General features: G+C 42.7%; 1 protein-coding gene across 1 annotated transcript in view; it reads left to right on the forward strand.

The window, feature by feature from the left end:
• Positions 1–2370, forward strand: part of PPP2R2D (protein phosphatase 2 regulatory subunit Bdelta) — a 111381-nt gene extending 109011 nt beyond the window's left edge. Inside the window, exon 10 of the mRNA XM_053692588.1 lies at positions 480–2370. Within this exon, the coding sequence (XP_053548563.1) occupies positions 480–759 (280 nt within the window). The 3' untranslated portion in view covers positions 760–2370. The remainder of the gene's footprint in view (positions 1–479) is intronic.
• The last annotated feature ends 14138 nt before the right edge of the window (positions 2371–16508 follow it).

Here is a 16508-nt window from a genome sequence, read left to right on the forward strand (position 1 = left end):
TGTCTGCAATGTCAAACTTGGAAGTTTTTTTTTTTTTTTTTTAGGATTTAACTTTTTGTATCTGTAGAAAACATTTTTAATCTTTGTTTTGCATACTGGTTCAGTCTTTAATAAAGTTAATACAGGAAGTATTGCATAATTATTAGTTTCATATAAAAGCATTTGATCCATGTGAAAGAAATGAAATAAACTGAACAGTGAAAATGTTATGTATTATGTTAAAGGGACATTTTAGTGGTTAAAAGTCTAATTTTTAAAAACCGAATGCTAATTTCCCACTGTCTGCACCCTACAAAAATACTAGAGTTGATCTTGTAATAATGCGCTGCCAAGTACATGTCTTTAAATCTAATGGTTTAACTCCCTTGCATTGTGAGAAATAATTGTTTAAAAATGCTTCACCAATTTTTTTTTCTACTAGAATGTTGCTATAATGCATTTGCCGTACATTTAAAGCCTTCACTCTTTGTTTTCCTTAGTGCAATAATGACTGGCTCCTACAACAACTTCTTCCGGATGTTTGACAGAAACACTCGTCGTGATATTACATTGGAAGCTTCAAGGGAGAGCAGCAAACCACGTGCCATCTTAAAGCCACGAAAAGTCTGTACAGGTGGTAAGCGGAAGAAAGATGAAATCAACGTTGACAGCTTAGACTTCAACAAAAAAATTCTACATACAGCATGGCATCCTAAAGAGAACATAATTGCGGTTGCTGCTACCAATAATTTGTATATATTCCAGGACAAAGTTAACTAAACATGGCATTTTTTGAGGACAAAGTCTTGTTCTTGCATAGTTAAGCCTAGTTGTTTATCTGTAAGAGATAAGGTCATGTTGTCCTCCCAAATAAAGAACATGGATGAACTTTCTCTTTTGTAGTAAAGAGGAAAGCTAACATGGATTTCATTTCATGGTAGTGCTGTCTTCATTACAGAGGAAGGGAGGGCACAAGGTTTACTTGCTAAAATGAAAGCCCGCTAGAAGCAGAAGTGATGGACAAACAACGCTCATAAAATGCCTGTGCTCAATATGTAACCTAACTCTGAGCCTTCCTTTCCAGTTCATAGACCAAAAATTGTCACCAGAGAGAAAAAAAATAAAATGTGATTTCTCTTTCACATCTTACTTTCTTCTGTACTCTTTGGGCCTTTAAGAACAATCATTGTGTTCTATGCCTGAAACATTCCTCTTCTGGCCTTTTATTTAGGCTTAGGTGTTTTTTACGCTTGAGCACTTAGGTAGAACTTGAGTTTGGTCAGTAGACAAATTTCCATGTATATTATTCACTGTATCTATAATCACACCTTCCGGTGCAAACCACTTTAATAAAAATAACCAAGTATACAACGTGTTTTTAAATTTGAAGCCTATGTATTCAGCCTTTTAATTTTTTTTTTATTTTTTATTTATTTATTTTGTTGTTGCATGTATTGAGATTGAGTTAAAAAAATAACAAAACGCATTCAGATGGAATATTCAAGTGGAACAACTCTATCCTTCCTACTTTAAAACTGCCATTAGAGTACATTGAATGCAATTATATTCTATCAAAAGAACATAATGGTTATTGAGCTGGTTTTCGCCATTTGTAAGCTGTTATATTTTCAGACAGGGATTTTGCACAGTATTATGCAGAACTGTTTTAAAATTTTACCTAGATTCTTTTGGATGATTATACCTAACGTGCATTTTTTTTCTTTTCTTTTTTTGTAAACTTCTTCTAGACTTTTTTTTTTTTTTTCTTCATGTCAGACCCATCATTGCACTTCAACCTGAAATATCTTTAATATGAGTATGCCAAACAATTAGTATTTTAAGGGTTTTTAATAAAATCATATTGCAAATGAACAAATAGGTTTAACTATATGCAGCCGCTTGACACTGAAGGTCATCCGTTTCCTACTGCTAAGTAGAAATTACTTTAGTAACAGGAAGCATAGACAAGTGCCAAGTGGAGATATATTCAAGAATTTTGTGCCTCCCTGGTAACAAGCAGATGTGTTGACCTACACTCTGTTTTTAGAGAATCATTGGTCAATTATGATTATTTTGACAGTAATATGCAAGAACAAAATATGTACCTCATCCCTAATCTAATATCTGTAGAGTGCCACTTGTTCACATTAGGCCTAGTGAAAGCAAAATTGTTTCTACAGAATGAATTGAACTAATTTAAAAAGACTATACTGTATATTGGTTGTGACACTGTTTCCAGATGCTGAGTTGTGGAACTTTTTGGCCATAAAAATTCTGAATCTGACCACGTCCATTAAATAACAAAAAAATAGACCTAATAAAATGGGATTGTATATATTTGTTCAATTATTTTGACCAAAAAGTTTAATAAATTTTAAATGTTTACCTGAATTTTAGTAGTGTATCTTGCTTACTTATTTTCTCTTATAATAGTATTGTTCAAACTTTTTGCAGGCTTTGCCACATATTTAAGAGGAGCTGTTACTGTATGTCTTTCCTGAAGCTCTACATTAGGAATTTGTCAAACAAGGTTAAACTTTATTTCATAAAGGTGGTGAGTCTCCATAAACCATTACTCCTGAGATTATACTCCTGACCACTAGGAGGAGGCAAATGTTCCTAAAACTCTTGGGATTACTTAATCCCTTACACCTCTCTGGTATGTTAGTCATATATTTGCCTCCCAGGAGGAAGGTGAAAAATTGAAATGCTTCAGATTCTTCGTTGAGAGGAGTTCTCAGAAATGTGAGGCCTTTTCTCCAACATTGGTGTGTCCGGTCCACGGCGTCATCCATAACTTGTGGGAATATTCTCTTCCCCAACAGGAAATGGCAAAGAGCACAGCAAAAGCTGTCCATATAGTCCCTCCCAGGCTCCGCCCCCCCCAGTCATTCTCTTTGCCGCTCTAACAAGTAGCATCTCCACGGAGATGGTGAAGAGTATGTGGTGTTTAATTGTAGTTTTTTATTCTTCTATCAAGAGTTTATTTTAAAATAGTGCTGGTATGTACTATTTACTCTAAAACAGAAAGAGATGGAGTTCTGTTTATAAGAGGAGTATGATTTTAGCAGCAGTAACTAAAATCGGTTGCTGTTCCCACACAGGACTGTTGAGCTGAGAGAACTTCTGTTGGGGGGAACAGTTGGCAGACTTTTCTGCTTAAGGTATGACTAGCCATTATTCTAACAAGACTGTGTAATGCTGGAAGGCTGTCATTTTTCCCTCATGGGGATCGGTAAGCCATTTTCTTAGACTCAAACAGAATAAAGGGCTTATTATGGGCTATAAACTGGTAGACACTTTTATGGGCTACATCGATTGCTTTATTTAGGTATTATATGCAGTTTGAAGTTGAATTTCACACTTTTATAACTGAGGAACGTTTTTTTACGCCAGGCACTTGTTTAGACACCTTCCCAGTCAGGAAGGGCCTTTCTCTGTAGTAGGCAGAGCCTCATTTTCGCGCCATTACTGCGCAGTTACTTTTGAGAACAGTACATGCAGCTGCATGTGTGAGAGTCTGGAATTCACTGAAAAGGTTCCTAGAAGGCTTCATTTGGTATCTTATACCCCCCTGGGATTGGTGAAGTCGCAGCAAAGGCTGGGGCTGGGACTGTAAGGGGGTTAAAAATTGTAAAGGCTCCGGTTTCCACATTTTAAGGGTTAACAGCCTGAAATTTGGGGTACAATACTTTGAATGCTTTAAGACACTGTGGTGAAAATTTGGTAAAGATTGGATAATTCCTTCATAGTTTTTCACATATTCAGTAATAAAGTGTGCCCTGTTTAACATTTAAAGAGACAGTAACGGTTTTGTTTTAAAACGGTTTTTGTGCTTTATTAACCAGTTTAAGCCTGTTTAACATGTCTGTGCCTTCAGATAGATCATGTTCTGTATGTATGGAAGCCAATGTGACTCCCCCTTCTAATATGTGTGATAATTGTGCCATAGCGTCCAAACAAAGTAAGGACAGTACTGTCACAAATAGTAAAGTTGCCCAAGATGATTCCTCAGATGAAGGAAGTAGACATAGTTCTACATCATCTCCTTCTGTGTCTACACCAGTTTTGCCCACGCAGGAGACTCCTAGTACTTCTAGCGCGCCAATGCTTGTTACTATGCAACAATTGACGGCAGTAATGGATAACTTCATAGCAAATATTTTATCCAAAATGCCAGCATTTCAGAGAAAGCGCAATTGCTCTGTTTTAAGCACTGTAGAGCAGGAGGGCGCTGATGATAATTTTTCTGTCATACCCTCACACCAATCTGAAGTGGCAATGAGGGAGGTTTTGTCAGATGGGGAAATTTCTGATACAGGAAGAATTTCTCAGCAGGCAGAACCTGATGTTGTGACATTTAAATTTAAATTAGAGCATCTCCGCGCATTGCTTAAAGAGGTGCTATCTACTCTGGATGATTGTGACAATCTGGTCATCCCAGAAAGATTGTGCAAGATGGACAAGTTCCTTGAGGTCCCGGTGCACCCTGATGCTTTTCCAATACCCAAACGGGTGGCGGACATAGTGAATAAGGAGTGGGAGAGGCCAGGCATACCTTTTGTCCCTCCTCCTATATTTAAGAAATTATTCCCTATGGTCGACCCCAGAAAGGACTTATGGCAAACAGTCCCTAAGGTCGAGGGGGCGGTTTCTACACTAGCCAAACGCACGACCATTCCTATTGAGGACAATTGTGCTTTCAAAGATCCTATGGATAAAAAATTGGAGGGTTTGCTTAAAAAGATTTTTGTACAGCAAGGTTACCTCCTTCAACATATTTCGTGTATTATTCCTGTCACTACAGCGGCGTGGTTCTGGTTCGGGGAACTGGAAAAGTCGCTCAGTAGGGAGACTCCGTATGAGGAAGTCATGGACAGAATTCACGCACTTAAGTTAGCTAATTCCTTTATTTTAGATGCCGCTTTGCAGTTAGCGAGATTAGCGGCGAAAAATTCAGGGTTTGCAATTGTGGCGCGCAGAGCGCTCTGGTTAAAGTCTTGGTCGGCGGATGTATCTTCCAAGACAAAATTGCTTAATATCCCTTTCAAAGGTAAGACCCTTTTTGGGCCAGAATTGAAAGAAATTATTTCAGACATCACTGGTGGTAAGGGCCATGCCCTCCCACAAGATAGGCCTTTCAAGGCTAAGAATAAGTCTAATTTTCGTTCCTTTCGCAATTTCAGGAACGGACCGGCCTGCAACTCTGCAGCCTCTAGACAAGAGGGTAACGCTTCCCAGACTAAACCAGCTTGGAAACCGATGCAAGGCTGGAACAATGGTAAACAGGCCAAGAAGCCTGCTGCTGCTACCAAGACAGCATGAAGGGGTAGCCCCCGATCCGGGACCGGATCTAGTAGGGGGCAGACTTTCTCTCTTTGCTCAGGCTTGGGCAAGAGATGTTCAGGATCCCTGGGCACTAGAAATAGTCTCTCAGGGTTATCTTCTAGAATTCAAGGAACTACCCCCAAGGGGAAGGTTCCACATGTCTCGCTTATCTTCAAACCAAATAAAGAGACAGGCATTCTTACATTGTGTAGAAGACCTGTTAAAGATGGGAGTGATACACCCAGTTCCAACGGTGGAACAAGGTCAGGGGTTTTACTCAAATCTGTTTGTAGTTCCCAAGAAAGAGGGAACTTTCAGACCAATTCTGGATTTAAAGATTCTAAACAAATTTCTCAGAGTTCCATCGTTCAAAATGGAAACCATTCGAACGATTTTACCTACAATCCAGGAGGGTCAATTTATGACTACCGTGGATTTAAAGGATGCGTATCTACATATTCCTATCCACAAAGATCATTATCAGTTCCTAAGGTTCGCCTTTCTGGACAAGCATTACCAGTTCGTGGCTCTTCCATTCAGGCTAGCCAATGCTCCAAGGATTTTCACAAAGGTGCTCGGGTCCCTTCTAGCGGTTCTAAGACCAAGGGGTATTGCAGTGGCACCTTACCTGGGCGACATCCTAATTCAAGCGTCGTCTCTTGCCAAAGCAAAGGCTCATACAGACATTGTTCTAGCCTTTCTCAGATCTCACGGGTGGAAGGTGAACGTAGAAAAGAGTTCACTGTCTCCGTCGACAAGAGTTCCCTTCTTGGGAACAATAATAGATTCTTTAGAAATGAAGATTTCTCCAACATAGGTGTGTCCGGTCCACGGCGTCATCCTTACTTGTGGGATATTCTCCTCCCCAACAGGAAATGGCAAAGAGCCCAGCAAAGCTGGTCACATGATCCCTCCTAGGCTCCGCCTACCCCAGTCATTCTCTTTGCCGTTGTACAGGCAACATCTCCACGGAGATGGCTTAGAGTTTTTTAGTGTTTAACTGTAGTTTTTATTATTCAATCAAGAGTTTATTTTAAAATAGTGCTGGTATGTACTATTTACTCTGAAACAGAAAAGAGATGAAGATTTCTGTTTGTAAGAGGAAAATGATTTTAGCAACCGTTACTAAAATCGATGGCTGTTTCCACACAGGACTGTTGAGAGGAATTAACTTCAGTTGGGGGAAACAGTGAGCAGACTTTTGCTGCTTGAGGTATGACACATTCTAACAAGACCATGTAATGCTGGAAGCTGTCATTTTCCCTATGGGATCCGGTAAGCCATTTTTATTACATAAAGAAAAAAGGGCTTCACAAGGGCTTTTAAGACTGTAGACATTTTCTGGGCTAAAACGATTTATATATAAGCATATTTCTCCAACATAGGTGTGTCCGGTCCACGGCGTCATCCTTACTTGTGGGATATTCTCTTCCCCAACAGGAAATGGCAAAGAGCCCAGCAAAGCTGGTCACATGATCCCTCCCAGGCTCCGCCTACCCCAGTCATTCTCTTTGCCGTTGTACAGGCAACATCTCCACGGAGATGGCTTAGAGTTTTTTAGTGTTTAACTGTAGTTTTTATTATTCAATCAAGAGTTTGTTATTTTGAAATAGTGCTGGTATGTACTATTTACTCAGAAACAGAAAAGAGATGAAGATTTCTGTTTGTATGAGGAAAATGATTTTAGCAACCGTAACTAAAATCCATGGCTGTTCCACACAGGACTGTTGAGAGCAATTAACTTCAGTTGGGGGAACAGTGTGCAGTCTCTTGCTGCTTGAGGTATGACACATTCTAACAAGACGATGTAATGCTGGAAGCTGTCATTTTCCCTATGGGATCCGGTAAGCCATGTTTATTACGATCGTAAATAAGGGCTTCACAAGGGCTTATTAAGACTGTAGACTTTTTCTGGGCTAAATCGATTCATTATTAACACATATTTAGCCTTGAGGAATCATTTTATCTGGGTATTTTGATATAATAATATCGGCAGGCACTGTATTAGACACCTTATTCCTTAGGGGCTTTCCCAAAGCATAAGCAGAGCCTCATTTTCGCGCCGGTGTGGCGCACTTGTTTTTGAGAGGCATGGCATGCAGTCGCATGTGAGAGGAGCTCTGATACTTAGAAAAGACTTTCTGAAGGCGTCATTTGGTATCGTATTCCCCTTTGGGCTTGGTTGGGTCTCAGCAAAGCAGATACCAGGGACTGTAAAGGGGTTAAAGTTTAAAACGGCTCCGGTTCCGTTATTTTAAGGGTTAAAGCTTCCAAATTTGGTGTGCAATACTTTTAAGGCTTTAAGACACTGTGGTGAAAATTTGATAAATTTTGAACAATTCCTTCATGTTTTTTCGCAATTGCAGTAATAAAGTGTGTTCAGTTTAAAATTTAAAGTGACAGTAACGGTTTTATTTTAAAACGTTTTTGTACTTTGTTATCAAGTTTATGCCTGTTTAACATGTCTGAACTACCAGATAGACTGTGTTCTGAATGTGGGGAAGCCAGAATTCCTATTCATTTAAATAAATGTGATTTATGTGATAATGACAATGATGCCCAAGATGATTCCTCAAGTGAGGGGAGTAAGCATGGTACTGCATCATTCCCTCCTTCGTCTACACGAGTCTTGCCCACTCAGGAGGCCCCTAGTACATCTAGCGCGCCAATACTCCTTACTATGCAACAATTAACGGCTGTAATGGATAATTCTGTCAAAAACATTTTAGCCAAAATAAACACTTGTCAGCGTAAGCGCGGCTGCTCTGTTTTAGATACTGAAGAGCATGACGACGCTGATATTAATATCTCTGAAGGGCCCCTAACCCAGTCTGATGGGGCCAGGGAGGTTTTGTCTGAGGGAGAAATTACGGATTCAGGGAACATTTCTCAACAGGCTGAACCTGATGTGATTGCATTTAAATTTAAGTTGGAACATCTCCGCATTCTGCTTAAGGAGGTATTATCCACTCTGGATGATTGTGACAAGTTGGTCATCCCAGAGAAACTATGTAAAATGGACAAGTTCCTAGAGGTGCCGGGGCTCCCAGAAGCTTTTCCTATACCCAAGCGGGTGGCGGACATTGTTAATAAAGAATGGGAGAGGCCAGGTATTCCTTTCGTCCCTCCCCCCATATTTAAAAAATTGTTTCCTATGGTCGACCCCAGAAAGGACTTATGGCAGACAGTCCCCAAGGTCGAGGGAGCGGTTTCCACTTTAAACAAACGCACCACTATACCCATAGAGGATAGTTGTGCTTTCAAAGATCCTATGGATAAAAAATTAGAAGGTTTGCTTAAAAAGATGTTTGTTCAGCAGGGTTACCTTCTACAACCAATTTCATGCATTGTCCCTGTCGCTACAGCCGCATGTTTCTGGTTCGATGAGCTGATAAAGGCGGTCGATAGTGATTCTCCTCCTTATGAGGAGATTATGGACAGAATCAATGCTCTCAAATTGGCTAATTCTTTCACCCTCGACGCCACTTTGCAATTGGCTAGGTTAGCGGCTAAGAATTCTGGGTTTGCTATTGTGGCGCGCAGAGCGCTTTGGTTGAAATCTTGGTCGGCTGATGCGTCTTCCAAGAACAAGCTACTTAACATTCCTTTCAAGGGGAAAACGCTGTTTGGCCCTGACTTGAAAGAGATTATCTCTGATATCACTGGGGGTAAGGGCCACGCCCTTCCTCAGGATCGGCCTTTCAAGGCAAAAAATAAACCTAATTTTCGTCCCTTTCGTAGAAACGGACCAGCCCAAGGTGCTACGTCCTCTAAGCAAGAGGGTAATACTTCTCAAGCCAAGCCAGCTTGGAGACCAATGCAAGGCTGGAACAAAGGAAAGCAGGCCAAGAAACCTGCCGCTGCTACCAAGACTGCATGAAATGTTGGCCCCCGATCCGGGACCGGATCTGGTGGGGGGCAGACTCTCTCTCTTCGCTCAGGCTTGGGCAAGAGATGTTCTGGATCCTTGGGCGCTAGAAATAGTCTCCCAAGGTTATCTTCTGGAATTCAAGGGACTTCCCCCAAGGGGGAGGTTCCACAGGTCTCAGTTGTCTTCAGACCACATAAAAAGACAGGCATTCTTACATTGTGTAGAAGACCTGTTAAAAATGGGAGTGATTCATCCTGTTCCATTAAGAGAACAAGGGATGGGGTTCTACTCCAATCTGTTCATAGTTCCCAAAAAAGAGGGAACGTTCAGACCAATCTTAGATCTCAAGATCTTAAACAAGTTTCTCAAGGTTCCATCGTTCAAGATGGAAACCATTCGAACTATTCTTCCTTCCATCCAGGAAGGTCAATTCATGACCACGGTGGATTTAAAGGATGCGTATCTACATATTCCTATCCACAAGGAACATCATCGGTTCCTAAGGTTCGCATTCCTGGACAAACATTACCAGTTCGTGGCGCTTCCTTTCGGATTAGCCACTGCTCCAAGGATTTTCACAAAGGTACTAGGGTCCCTTCTAGCTGTGCTAAGACCAAGGGGCATTGCTGTAGTACCTTACTTGGACGACATTTTGATTCAAGCGTCGTCCCTTCCTCAAGCAAAGGCTCACACGGACATCGTCCTGGCCTTTCTCAGATCTCACGGATGGAAAGTGAACGTGGAAAAGAGTTCTCTATCCCCGTCAACAAGGGTTCCTTTCTTGGGAACAATTATAGACTCCTTAGAAATGAGGATTTTTCTAACAGAGGCCAGAAAAACAAAACTTCTAGACTCTTGTCGGATACTTCATTCCGTTCCTCTTCCTTCCATAGCTCAGTGCATGGAAGTGATCGGGTTGATGGTAGCGGCAATGGACATAGTTCCTTTTGCGCGCATTCATCTAAGACCATTACAACTGTGCATGCTCAGTCAGTGGAATGGGGACTATACAGACTTGTCTCCGAAGATACAAGTAAATCAGAGGACCAGAGACTCACTCCGTTGGTGGCTGTCCCTGGACAACCTGTCACAAGGGATGACATTCCGCAGACCAGAGTGGGTCATTGTCACGACCGACGCCAGTCTGATGGGCTGGGGCGCGGTCTGGGGATCCCTGAAAGCTCAGGGTCTTTGGTCTCGGGAAGAATCTCTTCTACCGATAAATATTCTGGAACTGAGAGCGATATTCAATGCTCTCAAGGCTTGGCCTCAGCTAGCGAGGGCCAAGTTCATACGGTTTCAATCAGACAACATGACAACTGTTGCGTACATCAACCATCAGGGGGGAACAAGGAGTTCCCTAGCGATGGAAGAAGTGACCAAAATCATTCTATGGGCGGAGTCTCACTCCTGCCACCTGTCTGCTATCCACATCCCAGGAGTGGAAAATTGGGAAGCGGATTTTCTGAGTCGTCAGACATTGCATCCGGGGGAGTGGGAACTCCATCCGGAAATCTTTGCCCAAGTCACTCAGCTGTGGGGCATTCCAGACATGGATCTGATGGCCTCTCGTCAGAACTTCAAAGTTCCTTGCTACGGGTCCAGATCCAGGGATCCCAAGGCGGCTCTAGTGGATGCACTAGTAGCACCTTGGACCTTCAAACTAGCTTATGTGTTCCCGCCCTTTCCTCTCATCCCCAGGCTGGTAGCCAGGATCAATCAGGAGAGGGCGTCGGTGATCTTGATAGCTCCTGCGTGGCCACGCAGGACTTGGTATGCAGATCTGGTGAATATGTCATCGGCTCCACCTTGGAAGCTACCTTTGAGACGAGACCTTCTTGTTCAGGGCCCGTTCGAACATCCGAATCTGGTTTCACTCCAGCTGACTGCTTGGAGATTGAACGCTTGATTTTATCGAAGCGAGGGTTCTCAGATTCTGTTATCGATACTCTTGTTCAGGCCAGAAAGCCTGTAACTAGAAAGATTTACCACAAAATTTGGAAAAAATATATCTGTTGGTGTGAATCTAAAGGATTCCCTTGGGACAAGGTTAAGATTCCTAGGATCCTATCCTTCCTTCAAGAAGGATTGGAAAAAGGATTATCTGCAAGTTCCCTGAAGGGACAGATTTCTGCCTTGTCGGTGTTACTTCACAAAAAACTGGCTGCTGTGCCAGATGTTCAAGCTTTTGTTCAGGCTCTGGTTAGAATTAAGCCTGTTTACAAGCCTTTGACTCCTCCTTGGAGTCTCAATTTAGTTCTTTCAGTTCTTCAGGGGGTTCCGTTTGAACCCTTGCATTCCGTTGATATTAAATTATTATCTTGGAAAGTTTTGTTTTTAGTTGCAATTTCTTCTGCCAGAAGAGTTTCAGAATTATCTGCTCTGCAGTGTTCTCCTCCTTATCTGGTGTTCCATGCAGATAAGGTGGTTTTACGTACTAAACCTGGTTTTCTTCCAAAAGTTGTTTCTAACAAAAACATTAACCAGGAGATTATCGTACCTTCTCTGTGTCCGAAACCAGTTTCAAAGAAGGAACGTTTGTTGCACAATTTGGATGTTGTTCGCGCTCTAAAATTCTATTTAGATGCTACAAAGGATTTTAGACAAACATCTTCCTTGTTTGTTGTTTATTCCGGTAAAAGGAGAGGTCAAAAAGCAACTTCTACCTCTCTCTCTTTTTGGATTAAAAGCATCATCAGATTGGCTTACGAGACTGCCGGACGGCAGCCTCCCGAAAGAATCACAGCTCATTCCACTAGGGCTGTGGCTTCCACATGGGCCTTCAAGAACGAGGCTTCTGTTGATCAGATATGTAGGGCAGCGACTTGGTCTTCACTGCACACTTTTACCAAATTTTACAAGTTTGATACTTTTGCTTCTTCTGAGGCTATTTTTGGGAGAAAGGTTTTGCAAGCCGTGGTGCCTTCCATTTAGGTGACCTGATTTGCTCCCTCCCTTCATCCGTGTCCTAAAGCTTTGGTATTGGTTCCCACAAGTAAGGATGACGCCGTGGACCGGACACACCTATGTTGGAGAAAACAGAATTTATGTTTACCTGATAAATTACTTTCTCCAACGGTGTGTCCGGTCCACGGCCCGCCCTGGTTTTTTAATCAGGTCTGATAATTTATTTTCTTTAACTACAGTCACCACGGTACCATATGGTTTCTCCTATGCAAATATTCCTCCTTAACGTCGGTCGAATGACTGGGGTAGGCGGAGCCTGGGAGGGATCATGTGACCAGCTTTGCTGGGCTCTTTGCCATTTCCTGTTGGGGAAGAGAATATCCCACAAGTAAGGATGACGCCGTGGACCGGACACACCGTTGGAGAAAGTAATTTATCAGGTAAACATAAATTCTGTTTTTATACCCCATAGCCTTGAGGAATTATTTTAATCTTGGGAACTATGTAAAATATCCGGCAGGCACTGTTTTGGACACCTTATTCTCTAGGGGCTTTCCCTAATCATAGGCAGAGTCTCATTTTCGCGCCTCTATTGCGCACTTGTTTTTGGGAAGCATGACATGCAGATGCATGTGTGAGGAGCTCTGATACATAGATAAGACTTTCTGAAGGCGTCATTTGGTATCGTATTCCCCTTTGGGCTTGGTTGGGTCTCAGCAAAGCAGATACCAGGGACTATAAAGGGGTTAAATATAAAAACGGCTCCGGTTCCGTTATTTTAAGGGTTAAAGTTTCCAAATTTGGTGTGCAATACTCTTAAGGCTTTAAGACACTGTGGTGAAATTTTGGTGAATTTTGAACAATTCCTTCATACTTTTTCACATTTGCAGTAATAAAGTGTGTTCAGTTTAAAATTTAAAGTGACAGTAACGGTTTTATTTTAAAACGTTTTTTGTACTTTGTTATCAAGTTTATGCCTGTTTAACATGTCTGAACTACCAGATAGACTGTGTTCTGTATGTGGGGAAGCCAAGGTTCCTTCTCATTTAAATAGATGTGATTTATGTGACACAAAATTTAGAGAAAATGATGCCCAAGATGATTCCTCAAGTGAGGGGAGTAAGCATGGTACTGCATCATCCCCTCCTTCGTCTACACCAGTCTTGCCCACTCAGGAGGCCCCTAGTACATCTAGTGCGCCAATACTCCTTACTATGCAACAATTAACGGCTGTAATGGATAATTCTATCAAAAACATTTTAGCCAAAATGCCCACTTATCAGCGAAAGCGCGACTGCTCTGTTTTAGAAAATACTGAAGAGCATGAGGACGCTGATGATATTGGTTCTGAAGTGCCCCTACACCAGTCTGAGGGGGCCAGGGAGGTTTTGTCTGAGGGAGAAATTTCAGATTCAGGGAAAATTTCTCAACAAGCTGAACCTGATGTGATTACATTTAAATTTAAATTGGAACATCTCCGCGCTCTGCTTAAGGAGGTGTTATCTACTCTGGATGATTGTGAGAATTTGGTCATTCCAGAGAAATTATGTAAAATGGACAAGTTCCTAGAGGTCCCGGGGCCCCCCGAAGCTTTTCCTATACCCAAGCGGGTGGCGGACATTGTAAATAAAGAATGGGAAAGGCCCGGTATACCTTTCGTCCCTCCCCCCATATTTAAAAAATTGTTTCCTATGGTCGATCCCAGAAAGGACTTATGGCAGACAGTCCCCAAGGTCGAGGGGGCGGTTTCTACTCTAAACAAACGCACCACTATACCCATAGAAGATAGTTGTGCTTTCAAAGATCCTATGGATAAAAAATTAGAAGGTTTGCTTAAAAAGATGTTTGTTCAGCAAGGTTACCTTCTACAACCAATTTCATGCATTGTTCCTGTCACTACAGCAGCGTGTTTCTGGTTCGATGAACTAGAAAAGGCGCTCAATAATAATTCTTCTTCTTATGAGGAGATTATGGACAGAATTCATGCTCTCAAATTGGCTAATTCTTTCACCCTAGACGCCACTTTGCAATTGGCTAGGTTAGCGGCGAAAAATTCTGGTTTTGCTATTGTGGCGCGCACAGCGCTTTGGCTAAAATCTTGGTCAGCGGATGCGTCTTCCAAGAACAAATTGCTTAACATTCCTTTCAAGGGGAAAACGCTGTTTGGCCCTGACTTGAAAGAGATTATCTCTGATATCACTGGGGGCAAGGGCCACGCCCTTCCTCAGGATAGGTCTTTCAAAGCCAAAAATAAACCTAATTTTCGTCCCTTTCGCAGAAACGGACCAGCCCCAAGTGCTACGTCCTCTAAGCAAGAGGGTAATACTTCTCAAGCCAAGCCAGCCTGGAGGCCAATGCAAGGCTGGAACAAAGGAAAGCAGGCCAAGAAACCTGCCACTGCTACCAAGACAGCATGAGATGTTGGCCCCCGATCCGGGACCGGATCTGGTGGGGGGCAGACTCTCTCTCTTCGCTCAGGCTTGGGCAAGAGATGTTCTGGATCCTTGGGCACTAGAAATAGTCTCCCAAGGTTATCTTCTGGAATTCAAGGGGCTTCCCCCAAGGGGGAGGTTCCACAGGTCTCAATTGTCTTCAGACCACATAAAAAAACAGGCATTCTTACATTGTGTAGAAGACCTGTTAAAAATGGGAGTGATTCATCCTGTTCCATTAGGAGAACAAGGGATGGGGTTCTACTCCAATCTGTTCGTAGTTCCCAAAAAAGAGGGAACATTCAGACCAATCTTCTATCTCAAGATCCTAAACAAGTTTCTCAAGGTTCCATCGTTCAAAATGGAAACCATTCGAACAATTCTTCCTTCCATCCAGGAAGGTCAATTCATGACCACGGTGGATTTAAAGGATGCGTATCTACATATTCCTATCCACAAGGAACATCATCCGTTCCTAAGGTTCGCATTCCTGGACAAGCATTACCAGTTTGTGGCACTTCCGTTCGGATTAGCCACTGCTCCAAGAATTTTCACAAAGGTACTAGGGTCCCTTCTAGCGGTGCTAAGACCAAGGGGCATTGCAGTAGTACCTTACTTGGACGACATTCTGATTCAAGCGTCGTCCCTTCCACAAGCAAAGGCTCACACGGACATTGTCCTGGCCTTTCTCAGATCTCACGGGTGGAAAGTGAACGTAGAAAAAAGTTCGCTATCTCCGTCAACAAGGGTTCCCTTCTTGGGAACAATAATAGACTCCTTAGAAATGAGGATTTTTCTGACAGAGGCCAGAAAATCAAAACTTCTAAACTCTTGTCAAATACTTCATTCTGTTCCTCTTCCTTCCATAGCGCAGTGCATGGAAGTAATAGGTTTGATGGTAGCGGCAATGGACATAGTTCCTTTTGCGCGAATTCATCTAAGACCATTACAACTGTGCATGCTCAGTCAGTGGAATGGGGACTATACAGACTTGTCTCCGACGATACAAGTAGATCAGAGGACCAGAGATTCACTCCGTTGGTGGCTGTCCCTGGACAACCTGTCACAGGGGATGAGCTTCCGCAGACCAGAGTGGGTCATTGTCATGACCGACGCCAGTCTGGTGGGCTGGGGCGCGGTCTGGGGACCCCTGAAAGCTCAGGGTCTTTGGTCGCGGGAAGAATCTCTTCTCCCGATAAATATTCTGGAACTAAGAGCGATATTCAATGCTCTCAAGGCTTGGCCTCAGCTAGCAAAGGCCAAGTTCATACGGTTTCAATCAGACAACATGACGACTGTTGCGTACGTCAACCATCAGGGGGGAACAAGGAGTTCCCTGGCGATGGAAGAAGTGACCAAAATCATTCAATGGTCGGAGACTCACTCCTGCCACTTGTCTGCAATCCACATCCCAGGAGTGGAAAATTGGGAAGCGGATTTTCTGAGTCGTCAGACATTTCATCCGGGGGAGTGGGAACTCCATCCGGAAATCTTTGCCCAAATTACTCAATTGTGGGGCATTCCAGACATGGATCTGATGGCCTCTCGTCAGAACTTCAAGGTTCCTTGCTACGGGTCCAGATCCAGGGATCCCAAGGCGACTCTAGTAGATGCACTAGTAGCACCTTGGATCTTCAAACTAGCTTATGTATTCCCGCCGTTTCCCCTCATCCCCAGGCTGGTAGCCAGGATCAATCAGGAGAGGGCATCGGTGATCTTGATAGCTCCTGCGTGGCCACGCAGGACTTGGTATGCAGACCTGGTGAATATGTCATCGGCTCCACCATGGAAGCTACCTTTGAGACGAGACCTTCTTGTTCAAGGTCCGTTCGAACATCCGAATCTGGTCTCACTCCAACTGACTGCTTGGAGATTGAACGCTTGATCTTATCAAAGCGAGGGTTCTCAGATTCTGTCATTGATACTCTGGTTCAGGCCAGAAAGCCTGTAACTAGAAAAATCTACCACAAAATATGGAAAAAATATATCTG

The sequence above is a fragment of the Bombina bombina genome, chromosome 9 (genome assembly GCF_027579735.1).
Source record: "Bombina bombina isolate aBomBom1 chromosome 9, aBomBom1.pri, whole genome shotgun sequence".
Lineage (NCBI taxonomy): Eukaryota > Metazoa > Chordata > Amphibia > Anura > Bombinatoridae > Bombina > Bombina bombina.